The sequence below is a fragment of the Chlorocebus sabaeus genome, chromosome 22 (genome assembly GCF_047675955.1).
Source record: "Chlorocebus sabaeus isolate Y175 chromosome 22, mChlSab1.0.hap1, whole genome shotgun sequence".
In the NCBI taxonomy this organism is placed as follows: Eukaryota; Metazoa; Chordata; class Mammalia; order Primates; family Cercopithecidae; genus Chlorocebus; species Chlorocebus sabaeus.
In genome coordinates, this window is record NC_132925.1 from 82,439,950 (window position 1) to 82,459,206 (window position 19,257).

Consider the following 19,257-nt stretch of genomic DNA (forward strand, 5'->3'; position numbering starts at 1 on the left):
CCTGCTCTGTAGTCTAGAAAGTGCCTCTAGGCACACCGCTGAGGAACAGGGGTCGCCTTATTCATCTCTCTTCTCTCAGAGGCCACAGTCCTGCACTGGCTATTGTACAATTTCAAAAAACAGTTGTTTCATTAATTTTGTCCAGTTTTCTAGTTGTTTACAGCAGGTGGGTAAGTACAGTCTAAGTTATTCTATCCAGATTATAAAAGCAGAAATTGATATTCAATTTTAAAACCAACAATTGTATAACAGTCCTTATTTTGGGAATACAGGGCAAGGAAAGAGATTGAATACCAGGAACTGATGTTTCTTTTAACTGGAGGAGTAAGTCTTAAAAGTGCTGAGAAAAATCCTGATCCAACTTGGCTACAGGACAAAAGCTGGGAGGAAATTTGTCGTGCAAGTGAATTTCCTGCCTTCAGAGGGCTCAGGTAACTGTTTAAATTTGATGATTTATCACTGAATGGCAATAGGTAAACTTGTTCTTCAATCTAGTGATTTTTAAATGGTCCTATAGCTGTCTGGTTTCTACTCCTTGTTCCACAATCTCTTTTAAGTTTTTCCCAATAAAAAGAATAATTCTTAAGCTTTTTTCTATTAGGCAACATTTTTGTGAACATATATGTGAATGGCGGAAAATCTATGACAGTAAAGAGCCACATAACGCTAAATTTCCAGCACCAATGGATAAGAACCTAAAGCAACTACAGAAAATAATAATTCTTCGGTGTTTAAGACCCGATAAGGTAAAAGGCCGATGTGTTCTATTTGGAACCCAGAGAATTTGCCATTTATGAAGTACTAGGCTTAAAGTTACTGTTATTTGATTCTTTAACTCTCAGATTGATTATCCAGCTTACAGTTCGCTGAGCTCCTTGGATTTGGATCTGTGGGCTTACTGTTTTCCTCAATTTGGGAATATTTTTGGTTATTATTTCTTCAAATATTATTTCACCCCACCCAGGATTTCAACTGCATATACATTAGATTGCTTAATATGATGCCATGTAATGTAATATAATGTAACTGATACTTTGTTAATTATTTTTCAAGCCTTGGTATCTCCTTGCATCAGTTTGGGTAGTTTCTGTTGCTGTCTTTACATTTGTTGATTTCTTCTTTTGTATTGTCTAATCTGCTACAAATCCCATTCGATTAATTTTTAAATTTTAGTAATTGTATATTTCATCTCTAAAAAATTTGTTGGGTTCTTTTTCTGTATCCTATTTCTCTTTTTAATCTGCTAATATTTTCTTTTAAATAGTTGAACACAGTTATAAGAACTGTTTTTAAATTACTGACTAATAATTCCATCATTTCTGGATCTGTTTCTATTGACTGATTTTACTTTTAGTTATACATGTTTTCCTGCTTCTTGGCATGTCTAATAATGTTTGATTGGATATTGGACATTGTGAATATCACATTGTTGATGAGTTAATTTCATTTTCCTATGAAGATTGTTGAGTTCTGTTCTGCTAGATCAGGGGTCAACAAACACCTGTGAGACAAATCCAGCCCCATGACCTCTTTGGCCTGGCCCATGAACTGAGAATGTTTTTTATATTTTTAAAGAGTAGTTTTGGCTGGGTACAGTGGCTCCTGCCTGTAATCCCAGCACTTTGGGAGGCTGAGGAGGACAGATCACTTGAGGTCAGGAGTTCAAGACCAGTCTGGCCAAGATGGTGAAACCCTGTCCCTACCAAAAATGCAAAAATTAGCCAGGCATAGTGGTGCATGCCTGTAGTCCCAGCTACTCAGGAGGCTGAGGAAGGAGAATCACTTGAACTGGGAAGGCGGAAGTCGCAGTGAGCAGAGGTCACACGACTGCACTATAGCCTGGGCGACAGAGCAAGACTCCATCTCAAAAAAAAAAAAAAAAAAAAAGAAAAAAAAAAAAATGTTGCCTTAAAAAGAACATGCGTCCAGGCACGGTGGCTCATGCCTGTAATCCCAGCACTTTGGGAGGCTGAGGCAGGTAGATCGCAAGGTCAGCAGTTTGAACTGGGGAGGCTGAGGCAAGAGAATCTCTGGAACCTGGGAGGTAGAGGTTGCAGTGATATGAGATCAAACCATTGCACTCCAGCCTGGGTGACAGAGAGAGACTCTGTCTCATAAAAAATAATTTTAAAAATCATGCAACAGAACCTGTCTATGTCCCACAAAACCTAAAATATTTCCTATCTGGCCTTCTATAGAAAGTTTATCAACCTCTGTGGTTATGTAGTTAAATTACTGAAGTTTGAATTGTTCCTTTCAAATATTGTTTAAGATTTGTTAGGACTGGTCTAGAATAGCCTTTATTCAATGCATTAATTTAGCTCTACCAAAGTGCCACCTGTCTGGGGCCTTTACTGAATGTTCCAGGCGATCACTAAGGACTCTCTATGGCTTTTGGGAACCTGAATGAGTCACAACCTTCATGAAGAGTGGTAGCTCCCCAGATCTCCTGGTTACAGCTCCTCAGACGCTCTTTGCTTGGTCTCATGCATACATACCATAGTGTTCAGCAAGGATTCAGAGATACTGTGAGTAGATTTCTGAACTCTTCCTGGACAGTTCTATCCTAATTAGAACTCTGCAATTTCAGCAGCCTTGGCCCCTTTGTAGTCTTTTTCTTGTTTTCCCAACTCAGCATCACTGCATTGCTCTGCCTCAGTCACTCTCCCTGTTCCACAGTCTAGCATACCTCCAAGAAGAAAGCTGAGAGGATAGCGTTCACTTTGTTTTCTTTTTCTCAGTGATCACAGTCGTATACCACCTATTGCACCCTATGCAAAGATGGTTGTTTCATTAATTGTGCCTGTTTTTTAAGTTGTTTGTGGTGGTAGGGTAAATCCAATCCCTATAACCACATCATAGCTAAAAGTAGAAGATGGCAGAAAATTTTGTACATGTCACAATTTTATTAGTTCAAACATGCACAGAAATCTTTCTAAAGGTAAGATAAGTAGGTTGATACCAATTTTCACAAATTTGAGAAAGGTGATCATAGTATTACAAAAGGATAATTCTGTAATAGAAAACAAAAAACCATGTTCATACATCTAGTTTAAACTTTGAGTAATGTTAAAAAAAATTGTTCATGACAAATGTTAAAGCAATAAGGAAGACTTTGTTCAAGATTATCACAGTAGGAAAGAGAGCTCAGGCTTAGTTCCAAATACAGCAGAGACAGTTGGGGATTTATAGTCAAGGGGCGGGGTGGGGGAAAATTACTAAGAAGAGACATCAAGGGTAGGGGGAATTCTTGCTACACTGACCTAACAGAATTCGTGCTGAAAGCAGGCCAGGGTGATGAGACACCACCTGGGTGATGGCAGGGTATGAGGAATTTGATCAGATACAGAGGATGATCAGATGGAGAGGGTGGGGGACTCTCACTAAACTGGCTAGCAGGATTCTTGCTACAACTGGGCTCTTGAAGACAGTCCTCATAGAAAAAAGGGCTTAGAGAAGCCTGTCTAACGAAGGTTTGTTTGAGGAAAGAATCTTTACCAGTAAGTCACTTCACTTACACCATGAAAATTATGAAGGTGTTGAAAGTGATTGCAATAGTCCCTTCGTTTCTTCTTTCTTTAAAAAAAAAAAACAAAAACACAAAAACAAAAAAACATTTTACAGTCTTAGTAAAGTCTCACAAGGAACATTATCTAATGCTCTGTCTCTGAGTAGATTTAAACAGAGGCCTACATGTTTTACCCCTTACCCTGACACCCAAAGACCTTTGTACATTGTTAATACTCACCTCATTCTTCCCAGATAGTTAGTTGTGTGTGCATATGTGTCTGTGTATGTTTGTTCTGCTCTCACTAGAGAGTCCCTTTAAGTCCCTGGAACCCCTAAACAATGCTTTATTCATTATCACCAGTAGCCTTCCTTGTTCATGGTGAAGACTTAATAGCTTTGTATCTGGGAACACCTGCCTATTTTCACTTTACAGAATGGCTCCCTGATGGGCAGTAGAGATATTGTTTCAATACCACGTGTAGGATTTTTGCTTCGTCTGCCATGTCTGGAAGCCTGTGCTTATATACCATAACACTTAACCCATTAGAATGTACAATAATTGTCTGCTTATGTTTTAGGACCTCCCACTAGACTATGAGCTTCTTGAGGTCAAGACTCATATATTATTTTGCTCTATATCACCAGGATTTAGAGCAATGTCTGGCAGATGGTAGAAGCTCAACAAATGTCTGTGAATTAAGTTGAATTGAGTTAAGCTAAATGTAATTAACGCCTATATTATTCAGGTCTTCTACTTCTTTCCCTCTGTTCTCCAGAAATAAAACAAAAGGGGAGGGGAATTGATTGATTGATTGATTGGATTTTCTGAAAGGAATTGGCTGGTGTGATTGTGGAAGCTGGTGAATTTGCACAGTAAGCTGGCAGGCTGGAAACTCAAGGAGGAGTTGATGTTGTAACTCGAGTCCAAAGGCAGTTTTCTTGCAAAAGGTCCTCTTTCTCAGGAGAAATCAGGCTTTTTTCTTTCTTAAGGCTTTCAACTGATTGTATGAGGCCCACCACATTATGGAGGGCAATCTGCTTTACTCCAAATCTACTAATTTGAATATTAATCTCATCCAAAAATACCTTCACAGCAACATGTAGACTGCTATTTGACCAAATATCAGGATATCATGGTCTCACAGGCCATCTTTGACTCATTTATATATAACAATTCAATAGGTTAAAAATGGTATCTAAGTATAATTATAATTTGTATTTTTCTTATTATTATTATAAGTATTAGAGTATAAATGAAGCTGCTGTAACAAAGGGACCTAAAGTACAGTGGCTTAAATCAAATAGAAGTTAATTTCTCTGTCTCCTAACAGCTCAGAGGCAAATGATTAAGGGCTGACAGGGAAGCTTGGCTCCTGAGATCACCCAGAAACTCAGGTTCTTTCATGCTTACAGTGTGGTCCTCATCAGCAAAATGGAAGCTGGCTTGTGAACACTGTTGAAAAGAGAAGAAAATGTTGAAGGCAAATAGCTTCCTTAAAATATAATCTGGAAGATCCATACATAATTTCTACTTCTATCTCTCTGGCCAAAACTTAGTCACATGGCCACATTACCTGCAAGAAATGCCAGGAAAACTTGGGGTTCTAATACCAAACAGAGACAAATAAGTGGGACAATATGCAATCTCTGCTATAATGAGTGACATTGAGCATCCCTCATATGTTTAGGATCAATTTATACTTCATTTTCTCTAAGCAGTTCATCTCCTTTGCCCATTTTTCTTTTGGATAATTAGTCTTCTATAAATGTATATAGTTTTTATTTATTAGAGAAATTAGTGCTTTGTCTGTGATGCTACATGCTTTTTTTGACCATTAGACTCAAATTGTATTCTTTGTTATTTTTCAGTAATAATCAAATCTGTTATGTGAAATAAAAGTTGCTCTAAAGATCATATCTTTTCTCTTCAACAGATAACCCCAGCTATAACAAACTATGTAACTGACAAACTAGGGAAAAAGTTTGTAGAGCCTCCACCATTTGATTTGACAAAGAGTTACTTGGATTCAAATTGCACCATTCCCTTAATTTTTGTTCTATCTCCAGGAGCAGATCCTATGGCCAGTAAGTGCATATACTGTAAACTTTTAAGAAATTATAAATAAAACATCTTGTTCAATACTCATTTCTTATATGATTATAAATCAGTTAGTAAATCCGATATTTACAGAGAAATGTAACTAGAATTTTTCATGATAAAACAGCTATACATAAGGCCCTTTTTATAATTTTAGAGTAAGTAGTGTGACTATTTTTTTGTGCCTCTCATAGGCCTGCTGAAATTTGCAAATGATAAATCTATGTCTGGAAATAAGTTTCAAGCTATTTCACTGGGACAGGGACAAGGACCAATTGCAGCGAAAATGATTAAAGCAGCAATAGAAGAAGGAACTTGGGTGTGCCTACAGAATTGCCACCTTGCAGTCTCCTGGATGCCCATGTTGGAAAAAATATGTGAAGATTTTAGCTCTGAAACCTGTAACTCATCCTTTAGGCTTTGGCTGACAAGCTATCCATCTCCAAAAGTATGTTTATTTCCTTGTAGAGTTCAGTACGTTTACTTAGCTATCTGTATATCTTGTTTGTTTTGTTTGTTTTGAGACGGAGTCTCACTCTGTCTCCCAGGCTGGAGTGCAGTGGCGCAATCTTGGCTCACAACAACCTTCGCCTCCCAGGTTCAGGCGATTCTCCTGCCTTAGCCTCCCTAGTAGCTGGGATTATGCCACCATGTAGTAGCTCATGCCACTAGTAACGCATGCCACCATGCTCGGCTAATTTTTGTATTTTTAAGTAGAAACGGGGTTTTACCATGTCGGCCAGCCTGGTCTAGAACTCCTGACCGTAGGTGATCCACCTGCCTCAGCCTCCCAAACTGCTGGGATTTCAGGCGTGCACCACCACGCCTGGCCAGCTGTCTGCATATCTTAATCAAGCCTTATATACTTAACCTTAAGAGGTTTTTAAATATTTCTGGAGTCCTCCATTATGCCTGTTTTTTAAGCCACTTGTATATGCACTTTTAGAGCCTCCACTTGCTATCTTGTATGATGCTCTCCATTTATTTTGTCTTAGTTCCCAGTAACAATTCTACAGAATGGAGTAAAAATGACTAATGAACCTCCCACGGGTCTTCGGCTGAATCTCCTTCAATCGTATCTCACTGATCCAGTTTCTGATCCTGAGTTTTTCAAGGGATGCCGTGGGAAGGAACTGGTAATATTTATCTTTTGGAACTTTTAAAATGTGTTTTATAGTGATCAAATATGGAAGTGTAAAATTTTATTTAATAACGCTTTTATAAAATTTTTATTTAATGTTTTTAAAACTTTAAGCATTTCCTAACAAGACAAAAATTGTACTTATCTTGTTCACCATTTTATTCAATGTAGTTTGTGTTCCGCTTCCCACATAGTAGACATCGAAATAAATACTTGTTGAATGAATGAATCTTAGTTTGTAAGCCAAAGCCCAATAATGTTTTTGATTAGGACCCGACAGTAGAAATCTATTCTCCCATTGATTATTCTTTTTAAACAATTGTGTATGCTGGGCCCTCTCCTAGGTAGTGTAGATATAAAGCAATGAGAACAAAATAGACACACAAAGAAATCTGCCTTGATGGAACTTAAATTCTAGTAATAATGTTAAGCATATTAATAGTGCTTTTCCACATATCCACCTAAAACAGTTTGTTTACAGTACTGGGGACTTGAAGGATCCCAGTACAAAGTACTCATTTCCCTGCCTAAATTCTTACCAGCTGAGAAACAGGGAAAAGTATAAATGTATGGTAACCAAAGCATAAGCTTAATTATTGATATAGGCTAGATTGGAAGATATAGCTTATATCTGTGAACAAATGGGTTTCATATTACAGAACCCTAAAATTAAGCAAATTTATCCACCCAGAAGAGTAAAGGAAAACACAGGTCCCTGTAAGAAGCTCACTTCTAAGAAAGAAAAGAGAGAAGCTGGGCCGAGCATATCTGGTTAATTTTCCCCAAATTTACCAGTCAGGTAGGTCACTCCCTTCTCCTGCAGCAAGTAAGTACAAGAATGGAGAAAAGTCCAGCATATTACGTTATTAACTGGGCACATGAAAGGAAACATTACTGAGGGAAAATCATCCCCTGCCCTCACCCCAACATGTACTGTTTATCATATTTGCATGTTTGAGCTAGAAAAAATGATATTGAAGGTAAAATAATAAATTCTTTGAAAGTCAGATATTTTCCCTCTGCTTAATGATACTTTCTGTGTACCCTAGTTCTGCACCATACTTTTGTTTGCAAATCTTAGAACAAGAGAGGATATTTTGTGGTTTTATTGAGAAAGGAGCTTAGTAGAATGGAGAAGATAGTATGGTGTCTGATCCCCATCCAGAGTTTGAGCTCCTGCAATTAAAAGAGAGAGGGCAAGAGAGAAGAGAAACTTTGAAAGATTCTAAGCTCAAGCAGAGTTAGTCTGGGACTCAGATTATTCAAATAAAAATGGTGCTAAGTTAGAGAAGAAGCATTCTCACTCCTTATGTATTACAACATTGAGCAAGCAACTAAGTATTGGGATTTGTTGGGATATCTGAAGTCAGTATCCTTGCCATGTATCATTATTTTTGTGATGAACAGTGGTAATAGGTAAGGCTTCACCAAGCAACTTCTCTGGTAGTACAAACAAATGAAAGCTGGGGTAAGAGAAGTAAAAGAATGTAAATGCCCTGTGACGTGGGTTCTCAATATGCATCCAATTCTCCTAGAGGGCTTGTTCAAACACATCTTGCTGGGTCCCATCCCCAGAGTCTCTAATTCAGTGGATCTGGGGTGGGGCTTAAGAATTTTTAGTTCTAACAAATTCCCTGGTGATGTTGATGTGGCTGGTCCTGGAATCACACTTTGAAAACCATTGCCTTCCAGTTTCTGCAGGTGACTGGTTTGTAGACATATGTGAAATTCCACTGAGGCTTCCAGAAATAGCTGGAATGCCTTTCAATAAGGCTAATTTCTGACAATTAGGCCAGCAATAATTTGAACTATCATCATTTGGCCATTAAAAGTAAATATGATCTTTTTAATCACAGGTTGTTGCTATCTTGGCATTTGAATTACCTAGCAATGATAAGACATTCGTTGTCAGTCTATAGGTCTGTCACCTGTACTCACTTTATTCTCCTTAAGGGTAGGGATACATTTCTGTATCTTCACTTATTTATTCAGTAAATATTTATTGAGTACCTACTAGGTGCAAGGCATTCTTATAGGAACTGGTAATATGGCAATGAACATATAAATATATAAAAACATGTAAAAACTCCTATCTTTATGGAGCTGACATTTTAGTCAAAGGAAACCTATGGAAGGCAAGCTCAACTGTAATTCCCACAAACCTGGGGGGCTTGTTAAAGCTACAGATGTCAGTGCCACACTTCTGGAATTCTGATTCACTAACTTTGAAGTAAGGCTCAAGAACAAGCATAAATATAGCATATCATATATACACCATGGCCAAGCGGGATTTATCCCCTGGGATGCTAAAATGATTCAACTTATAAAAATCAATTAATGTAATACACATTAACAGAAGAAGGATAAAAATCACATGATCATCTCACTAGATGCAGAAAAAGCATCCACCAAAATTCAATGCTTGTTTATGATATAAACTCTCAGCTGGGCATGGTGGCTCATGCCTGTAATCCGAGCACTTTGGGAGACTGAGGTAGGAGGATCACTTGAGATCAGGAATTTGAGACCAGCCAAGCCAACATAGTGAAACCCTGTCTCTACTAAAAATACAAAAAAAAAAAAAAAAAAAAAAATTAGCCGGGTGTGGTGGTGTGTGGCTATAATCTCAGTTACTCGGGAGGAGGCAGGAGAGTTGCTTGAGCCCATGAGGTGGAGGGTGCAGTGAGCTGAGATCGTGCCACTGCACTCCAGCCTGAGCAACAGAGCAAGACTCCATCTCAGGAAGAAACAAAACAAAACAAAACAAAAACAACTCTTAACAAACGAGGAATAGAAGAAGATTACATCAACATAATAAAAGACAATATGAAAATACCACAACTTATACTTAACCATGGAAAAACTGAAAGTTTTTCCTGTAAGATCAGAAACAAGGCATGGAAGCCCACTCTTCCTACTTCTGTCTAGACTGGAAGCCCTAGACAGAACAATTAGGCAAGAAAAAGAAACAGGAGGTATCCAAATCAAAGCAGAAAAAGTAAAATTGTCCTTGTTTGCAGATGATGTGATCTTATACATATAGAAAACCACAAAACTCCACACAAGAAAAACCTGTTAGAGCTAATCAATGAATTCAGTAAAGTTGTAGGGTACAAAATCAACATGTAAAAATTAGTTGCATTTCTGTACACCAACAACAAACTATATGAAATGGAAATTAGGAAAACAATCCCATTTATAATAGTACCAAAAACAATAAAATACTTAGGAATAAATTCAACTGAGGAGGTGAAAGATGTATACACTGAAAACTATAAAACATTGATGCAGTAAGTTAAAGTAAGACACAAACATGGAAAAATATCCCATGTTCATGGATTGGAAGACTTAATATTATTAAAATGTGCAAACTAGCCAAAGTGATCTACAGATTTAATTTAGCAATCCCTATCAAAATCCCAATGACTTGGTTTTTTTTACAGAAATAGAAAAAAAAACTCTAAAATTCATATAGAACCACAAAAGATCTTAAATAGACAAATCAATGTTGAGAAAAAACAAAGCTAGAGGCATCATACTTCCTGATTTCAAAATATAATACAAAGCTACAGTGATTAAAACAATATGGTACAGGTTAAGTATTCCTTATCTGAATGCTTGGGATTTTTTTTTTAATTTTGGAATATTTGCATTGCATTTACCAGTTAACATTCCAAATACAAAAATACAAAACCTGAAATGCTCTAATGAGCATTTCCTTTGAGCATCATGTTGGTACTCAAAAACTTTTGGATTTTGGAGCATTTTGGATTTTGGGTTTTTGGGTTTAGGATGCTCAACCTATACTAGCATAAAGTCAGACATACAGACCAGTGGAAAAGAATAGAGAGCCCAGAAATCAATCTACACATATAAGGTCAACTGATCTTTGATACAGGTGCCAAGAATATACAATGGGAGAAGTATAGTCTCTTCAACAACTGGTATTGAGAAAACTGCATATCCACATGCAAAAGAATGAAATTTAACTCATATCTTACACTATACATAAAAATCAACTCAAAATGGATTAAAGACTTAAATGTAAGATTTGAAACTGTGAAACTTATGGAAGAACACTTAGAAGGAAAACTTCATAACATTGATCTTAGCAATAATTTCATAAATATCACACCAAAAGCACAGGCAACAAAAACAAAGTAGGATCAAATCAAACTAAAAAGCTTCTGCACAGCAAAGGAAATGATCAACAAAGTGAAAAGCCAACCTAAGGAATGGGAGAAATTATTTCCAAACCATATGTTAAGATAAGGGATTAATTTCCAAAAAATATATGGAACACCTCAATAACAACAACAAAAAACAAAGAATAACCAGATTAAAAATGGGCTAAGGATTTGAATAGACATTTCTCCAAAGAAGACATACAAATGGCCAACAGATATATGAAAAAATGCTCAATGTCACTAGTCAGCAGGGAAATACAAATCAAAACCACACTGAGATATCATCTCACACCTTCTGGGATGGCTATTATCAAAAAACAAAAAACAACATGTATTAGCATGGACAAAATTGGAGCCTTCTTACACTGTTGGTGGTAATGAAAAGTGGTGCAGTCATTAACGAAAACAGTATGGAGACTCAAAAAATTAAAAACAGAACATATCCAGCAGTCTCACTTCTGAGTATCCAAAAAAAATTGAAATCAGGATCTCTAAGAGATATTAGCAGGCCAGTGTTCGTTGCAGCACTATTCACAATAGCCAATATGTGGAAACATCCTAAATGCCCATTTGTAAAATATTATTCAGCCTTAGAAAAGAAGTAAACACTACCATATATGACAACATGGATAAAACTTGTGAAGACATTATCCTAAGTGAACTAAGCCAGTCACAGAAAGAGAAATACTGTATGATTCCACTTATATAAGGTATCAAAAATAGTCAAACTCATAGAATCAGAAGGTGATTTCCCAGGGCTGTGGGAGGGGGAAATAGGGAGTTGCTTATTAATGGGAATAGTGTTTCAATTATGCAAGGTGAATAAATTCTGGAGATTCGCTGTACAACATTGTCCTTATAGTTAACAATACTATATTGTACACTTAAAAATTTAAGACGGTAGATTTCATGTTAAATGTTTTACCACAATAAAATGAAAATTATTAAAACATATATGATGTAAACAAACAAATTTGCATGTTCAACTAAGTTAGCAACCACTGCGCTCGACAGCCATGATAGTGTTATGAACTAAAGGAGGACAAAGAAAGGAAGGGAGGAAAGGGGCAAACATTTGTTGACCACCAGCAGATTTCAGTTAGTTTAACTATATAAGCCTTGCAACAGTCCTCTAATATAGGTATCATTTTCACACACCTATTTGTTAAATAAGGAAACTGAAGCTCAAATGAATTAAATAAATTATTGAGGTCATTGAATTAGTCTGTTCTTACACTGCTATAAAGAAATACCCGAGACTGGGTAATTTATAAAGGGAAGAGGTTTAATTGACTCACAATTCCACATGACTGGGGAAGCCTAGGGAAACTTACAATCATGGTGGAAGGTGAAGGGGAAGCAAGCACCTTCTTCACAAGGCGGCAGGAGAGAGAACAGCAAAGGAAGAACTTCCAAATGCTTATAAAACCATCAGATCTCATGAGAACTCACTATCACAAGAACAGTATGGGGGAAGCTGCCCCCATGATCAAGTCACCTCCCTCCTTCAACACGCAGGGATTACAGGTCCCTCCCTTGATAAGTGGAGATTACAAATTGAGATGAGATTTAGGTAGGGACACAGAACCAAACGATATCAGTCATACAGCTCAGCCCAGTGTTGGAGGTGGGATTTGGTACCAGGACATCTCACTCTTTCCATTTGTGTGTGATTAACTCTGCTTGGCTGAATCGAAAAAAAAGCTACATGGAAGAAGTGATATTTGAAGTAGGAACAAGAAGTAAGTTTAATATGTACAACTATTATAACAAGTTTTTTGAAAGAGCAATAAGGACCTCATTTTGGCTAAACTGGTAGGAAATAAGAACGGGAAGGAATATTGGGTCAAGACTGGAAGTCTTTATATGCCTTGCTAAGGAGTTTGAATGAGTCAACACAAAACAGCATCACATCATAGAAAACAAACTAAAATGCATACCCTCACTGATGGCAGGTCAGTGGTATCATCTTTAGGCAGAGAAGGCAGCATCCTACTGCCCCCTTGGCTTAATCAAAAACAAGCATAAAAAAAAAGAAAGGCATTATTTTTAAAGAAATTATGTTTTAACGTTTAAAAGCTTTTTAAAGAATATCTGGTTTTTAAATTATCTTGATAACAGGACTGTGACAAACTACACTGATGTCCTTTGTCACAGCTCTTCAGTCCACATCTAATTTCAGCCACAACTGTAGAAGATAGTTCTTTGTGAGTTCAGACTCTTCATAGGCTACAGCACCTTATCTCAAGTATGCATCTTTCTGTTTTCTTTCCTCAAGATTTCTCTGATGCAACAGGAGCCTTCTTGGCCTGTAGGCACACAAGCATAGACCAAAAATGTGGAGAAATTATCAACTCCAGGGACAACCTTCAACTCTTCAGGGACCACTTGTCCCAGCAGAACTGAGTCCTCATCACAGCAACAACTTCCATGATTCTTCCTGATACTGACTTTTTCTCTTTCTCTGCCTTCCTTTCCCTACTCCTCTCCTGCTTCCTGGGATCACTTCTCACATACACCCACCTTCACCCTGGTCTTTCTCTCAAGGTCTACTTTTGGAGGAACCCAGTCTAAATAAAGTCCAAAGACAGAAACAAATGTGATCATTCAGTTTTCCAAAACTTTAAGGATGGTTCCAGCCTTAAGAAAACCCACTATTTAAAAATATGTAGAAAATATGTGTAAATTAGATATTTGTTCTTATTGCTAAAGTTTCTTCCCCTATGAAATGTTTCACCACAGCATTCATCTAGTATATTTAAAATATGCTTTAAAGTACTTACAACATTTCAAAAACATATCTACACAGTAAAGCGTAGTGTACTTGCATTCTAATATTAAAGAATAATGTCTACCACTGCATTGTATGAAAATAGCTGGATGGATTTTCATTGGATTTGGAGCTATGTTTGAAATGTTCTAAATCAAAATACATGCTGTGTACATTACTTGAAATTTACTTGGGGAGACCTTAAAGAGTTGGGCGACCATCCTCTGGAACACTGACACAGATTTTGTGAGAAGCCCACGCAACATGCATATCACATACATGAGGATGCCACAAAAGCAGATGAAATAAACAATGGTTTCAAAAATGATTTTCAAATGGAAAATTACAAAGTCATGAATGACATACTGGGATGTATTCATGTTATAATGGTTAATCACTCCCCTGAACTTAGTCTCAAGCATATGCCAGCAAATTTACAGAATAACATTTAAGTATTGAAGTTGTAAATATCTACAAGTAATACCAAAGTATTATTAGTCAATACTTTGGTAAAATGATACCATTTTTGCATTTTAACAAGGCTTAATATTACTATGGTTTGTCCAGCTTTGGAGATTTGAATTAAATCATAAGATGAATACTATTTATAGTAAGTATTATTTTAGATAGGATTTTTTTTAAAATAGAAGTTTGTAGAGATACGTGATCACATAATCTTGTAATGAGAAAGATCATTTATTCCTCTCATTTTACTGATGGAATCTGACGAGAATTTTTTTTCTTGTGTACTTTTTATATTAAAGGCCTGGGAGAAGTTACTGTTTGGAGTTTGTTTTTTTCATGCCCTTGTGCAAGAGAGAAAGAAATTTGGTCCTCTTGGTTGGAATATTCCATATGGATTTAATGAATCTGACTTGCGCATCAGTATCCGACAACTGCAGGTAAAACTAACAAGAAATTAACATTCATGAAGGATCACTATTTATCAGGCCCTAGGCAAGTCTTTTGCTTGGAATAACTGATTCACTTCTCCCAGCATCACTAACAGGTGGGTAGATGGTAATAACTATGGCTTATGAAACACTATATCTATCTGGATTCTTCCTGCTGCAAGTAATGGGAAATCTGATTCAAACTGGCTTAAACCACAATGAAACTCATTACTCACATAATAAAGAGGTGCAGAAGAAGGACATGCTCTGGGTTTGGTTGATTCAGCAACATCACAGTGTTGTCATCGAGGACCCTGGTTCTTTGTATTTGTGCAGTGCCATCGTCAGTGTTGGCTTAACATATGTCCTCACTATCCTCTACTTTCCTCCACTTGGTCAGTTCTACAGCTTAGCCCTATCAATCAACAGAAACAGCTTGTATACTTTCAGCAGAAAAATAATTTATTGAAAGGATATTGGGTAGCTCAAAGTATCACCAAGACAGCTGGAGAGCCAAGCTCAGAAGAGGCATCCAGAGTCAAATCCAAAATCACTCTGTGTCTGGTAAGGCAGCATCTCTACCCTTGTTGAATATTAGACCCCAGAGCTTGCATGGCTGCCACATAGACTCTAGTCTACTGCAGGCCTCTGCTGTCATGACCACATTCAAAGAGATTCTTTGGTGTTACTGAATTTTTTGTTTGTTTGTTTGTTTTTGCGATGGAGTCTCGCTCTGTTGCCCGGGCTAGAGTGCAGTGATGTAATCATAGCTCACTACAGCCTTGAACTCCTGGGCTCAAGCAATCCTCTTGCCTCAGCCTCTGGAGTAACTGGGACTACAGGCACATGCCACCATTCCCAGATAAGTTTGTTTGGAGACAGTTTCACTCTGTCATCCAGGCTGGAGTGCAGTGGCATGATCTCTGCTTACTGCAACCTGCGCCTCCCAGTTCAAGTGATTCTTATGCTTCAGCCTCCCAAGTAGCTGGGACTACAGGTGTGTGCCACCATGCTCGGCTAATTTTTTGTATTTTTTAGTAGAAATGGGGTTATGCCATGTTGCCCAGGCTTGTCTCAAACTCCTGAGCTCAGGCAATCCACCCACCTCAGCCTCCCAAAGTGCTGAGATTACAGGCATGAGCCACTATGCCCGGCCCCTTGTAGGTGTTTTTTGTTTTTTGGGGTTTTTTTTTTTTTTGACATATTTTGTAGAGACAGGGTCTTGCTGCATTGCCCAGGCTGATCTCAAACTCCTGGTCTCAAGCGATCCTCCCGCCTCGGCCTCCCAAAGTGCTGGGTTACAGGCCTGAGCCACAATAGCTGTTCTTGCTTCTCTGTACCTTAATCCCCTACTTAGTTTAAGGTGGATGCATCTGAGTAGCCAAGCCCAGGTCACAGGCATAGGCTTCAGCTGTAAGAGAGCTTAGGAAAGTGAGTAGCTGGCCTTTCACACAAACACAGAATATTAATATTTTTCTGCTCTTTTGCTGTTCTGAGAGGCCTTATTGAAATAGGACCTAATGAAGGGAAAAGAGAAGCATTGATAAAGTCTAATTAATTGGTGCTATTAGATTTCAGTCAGGTAGGTTTTTGTAAGGCTATAAGCATTTAATCACATTTATACCAACCTTTAAAATAAAAATTGTTAACATATAATTTGTATAGAAATAGTTGATATTTTATCAAGTCTTTAAAAAAATTTCAGGGCAGAAACCTTAACTGGAATAAAAATGTCCGTTTGAAAATCCTTGTAACAGTTGTTGAGATTGGTGCTTATGGAATTGTAACTGCATGATGAAATGACAATGATTTTAAACATTGGTTTTTTAGACCAATTAGTTGGTACAGCCTAAGCTTGAAGAACATTTTGCCAAAACCATCATACTGCATATAATCAATCATCTTCTGGCCAAGCCCCAGCCTACAGCCTCTGATGTCATCAACCTTTCTAGCCCCAACATTGGAAACTGCCAGCATTGGCTGGGTCCGTGTTTCATTTCTTCAGAAATTGGAAAAATGATTGAGGATTAATCCTTAAGCCATCTTCACCTGGTATGAGCAGGCTGCCTCTCTTCAAAAGGCAAATCAGAAAACTGATGGCTAAGTGGATACACAGCCGGAGAATGAGCTGTTGGTCTCCACTTCTTGCATATGCCACAAATTTAACATTAAATTCTCATGAAGTCTCTTCCTTCAGTTTTGGGAGGGAAGGGACCCAGTTGAACACACCCTTCCCCTCCCCCAAAGAAGAGACAGGGAAAAACTTTCCTCTTTTTGCAAATAATTCATTTCCCAAAACGACGACCTTCCCTCTTTCTCAGTCCCCTTTCATGTCTCTTGACACTTCTCTTACTCTTCAAAACGTGGGCGTCTTAAAGGATTAAGCCTTCTTTCAACTTGGTTCTAGAGAATTTAGAAATATTTTTTTCTTAACTGTGCATAATTTCTGCTATAATTCCTGCACTATTAAGTAAACTTCAGGGGCAAGAAAAGCTCTCAATCCACAACTTATACCGTCTCAATACGCATACTATAAAAAATTCCTGTATATTAGAAAAAGTATGGGATCTGGAACTGGAAGAAATAAATTCAGGCCTTCATATTACTTCACATTCACCAGACTGTTTCCTACTCCACAGAGTTATTGAGAGGTGAATAAGACAATATAAAAACTATGCAAATGATAGTTTTTATTACTATTATTACAACAATAAGGAAACTAGAAATGCTATGCATTGTTTACCAGTGGAACTGTGTCATAGTGTGTGATTTATGCTCTTGTACTAAAGTTTGAAATTGCTTTGTTTTTAATCACATTGTGAAAAGTGTCCTAAACCAGGCACCTGGTTCTCAGCCTTGGCATGACTGGCATTTTGGGCCAGATAGTTCTTTGCTGTGGGCAGCTCTCCTGTGTGTTGTCTAACAGTAGCCCAGGCCTCTACCCAATAGATGCCAGTAACACCCCAGCCCCCACCACAGTTGTGACCATCTAAGTTATCTCCAGACGTTGCCAAATGTAACCTGGGGGACAAAATTAACCCCAGTTGATAGCGAGTGCCATAAAACAAGGTTTATCCAAATTCATATGAAAAATACTTGGTAATTTCCATGTCATCTTTTTTTGTTAAATGTTTTTCTCATTACAGAAGCAATATGTCTTTATTTCAGAAAAAATTAGAAACACAGACAAGCAATTTAAGGTAAAATGCTATCAGCAAGGTGCAGTGGCTCATGCCTGTAATCCCAGCACTTTGGGAGGCTGAGGCAGGTGGATCACTTGAGGTCAGGAGTTCAAGACCAGACTGGCCAACATGGTGGAGCCCTGTCTCTACTAAAAACACAAAAAATTAGCCGGGCGTGGTGTCACACTCCTGTAATTCCAGCTACTTGGGAGGCTGAGGCAGGAGAATTGCTTGGACCCGGGAAGCAGAGGTTGCAGTGAGCCGAGATCATGCCACTGCACTCCAGCCTGGGCGACAGAGCAAGACTCTGTCCAACAAAAAAACTAACAATCTTAGCTACCCAAAGACAACTCATGATAATTCTTTCAACCCCCTTTCTAGATAGATAGATACATACTTAAAATAGAAATGAAGCGAAATACTTCAAGGTTTTTCTTGTTTCGTTTTTCCTTTGCTTCAGTTATTTATCAATGAATATGATACAGTTCCATTTGAAGCTATATCTTACCTGACTGGGGAGTGTAATTATGGAGGAAGAGTGACAGACGATTGGGACAGACGTCTCCTATTAACCATGCTGGCTGACTTTTATAATCTGTCCATAGTTGAAAACCCTCATTATAAGTTTTCTCCCAGTGGAAACTATTTTGCACCTCCTAAAGGCACTTATGAGGACTACATTGAATTCATTAAGGTAATGATGTCACCGAAAATAAGGTTAGATTAATGTGTTCTCTAATGTATAGGTTTAGACAAGTATTATGGTTTTATCAACTTTTAATAACCTTTTTCTAGTAATTACTGAAAATTAGAAAAATTTTGAGTATTCTGTTATTCGATGTTGGTTTTTAACCTTTTTTGGGTCTGCACATGTCTGCCTTATGAATTCATATATTGTAGGAAAGGAAAAACTTTACCCTCTTATGTTCAGTGCCAGGGCCTGCCAATCAAACTGACAAAAAACAAATCAGCAGGAGAAGAGGCAGGACAGTTTGTACTAATGTTAACATTTTTATGTGCACAGGAGCTTTGCAGAAAAGGAGTGAAAACCAAACAGTGCAGTTGTACTTGGGCATTTACCATTTCAACAGAGGCGGGTAAATTGTGGAGACATGACTAGATAAAGGAAAGGGGGTTTAGAGTTCTAGGGGCAATACATCATGGGGAAGTGATTAGGAAATATATGGGGGAAACTAGTGGAAGATAAGGACTATTTTGAGTGAGGTCTGTTTATACAGACTCATCTCAGTGCCAGTTCTGTCTCCAGTGAGAAGGGTCATTCTCTTCATCCTGGTACAAGAAAGAGGCAATGTATGCCACAAGTCAAAATGGGAAATTGATGCCCTACTTTTAGACAGATGAGGGGAGGGCAGAGACCTCTTTCTGGATCTGTTGATTCTTAATTGCCTTCAGCTCACATAACCCCCATGCCAAAGTAGCATATTTTGGACTAGCGTATCCTGATCATCCCTTTCA

General features: G+C 37.9%; 1 protein-coding gene across 9 annotated transcripts in view; it reads left to right on the forward strand.

Annotated features, from left to right (window-relative positions):
* The window catches only part of DNAH12 (dynein axonemal heavy chain 12), a 247,789-nt gene that overhangs the window by 214,398 nt on the left and 14,134 nt on the right, over positions 1-19,257 (forward strand). For all 9 annotated transcript variants that reach the window (XR_012090615.1, XM_073010001.1, XM_073010007.1 and 6 more), the window contains 7 exons: positions 273-431; positions 602-746; positions 5,445-5,595; positions 5,803-6,056; positions 6,604-6,744; positions 14,471-14,608; positions 18,242-18,475. Coding sequence is in view for 8 of the 9 variants with exons in the window: in XM_073010001.1 (XP_072866102.1) it covers positions 273-431; positions 602-746; positions 5,445-5,595; positions 5,803-6,056; positions 6,604-6,744; positions 14,471-14,608; positions 18,242-18,475 (1,222 nt within the window). In the remaining variant the exon portion in view is untranslated. The remainder of the gene's footprint in view (positions 1-272; positions 432-601; positions 747-5,444; positions 5,596-5,802; positions 6,057-6,603; positions 6,745-14,470; positions 14,609-18,241; positions 18,476-19,257) is intronic.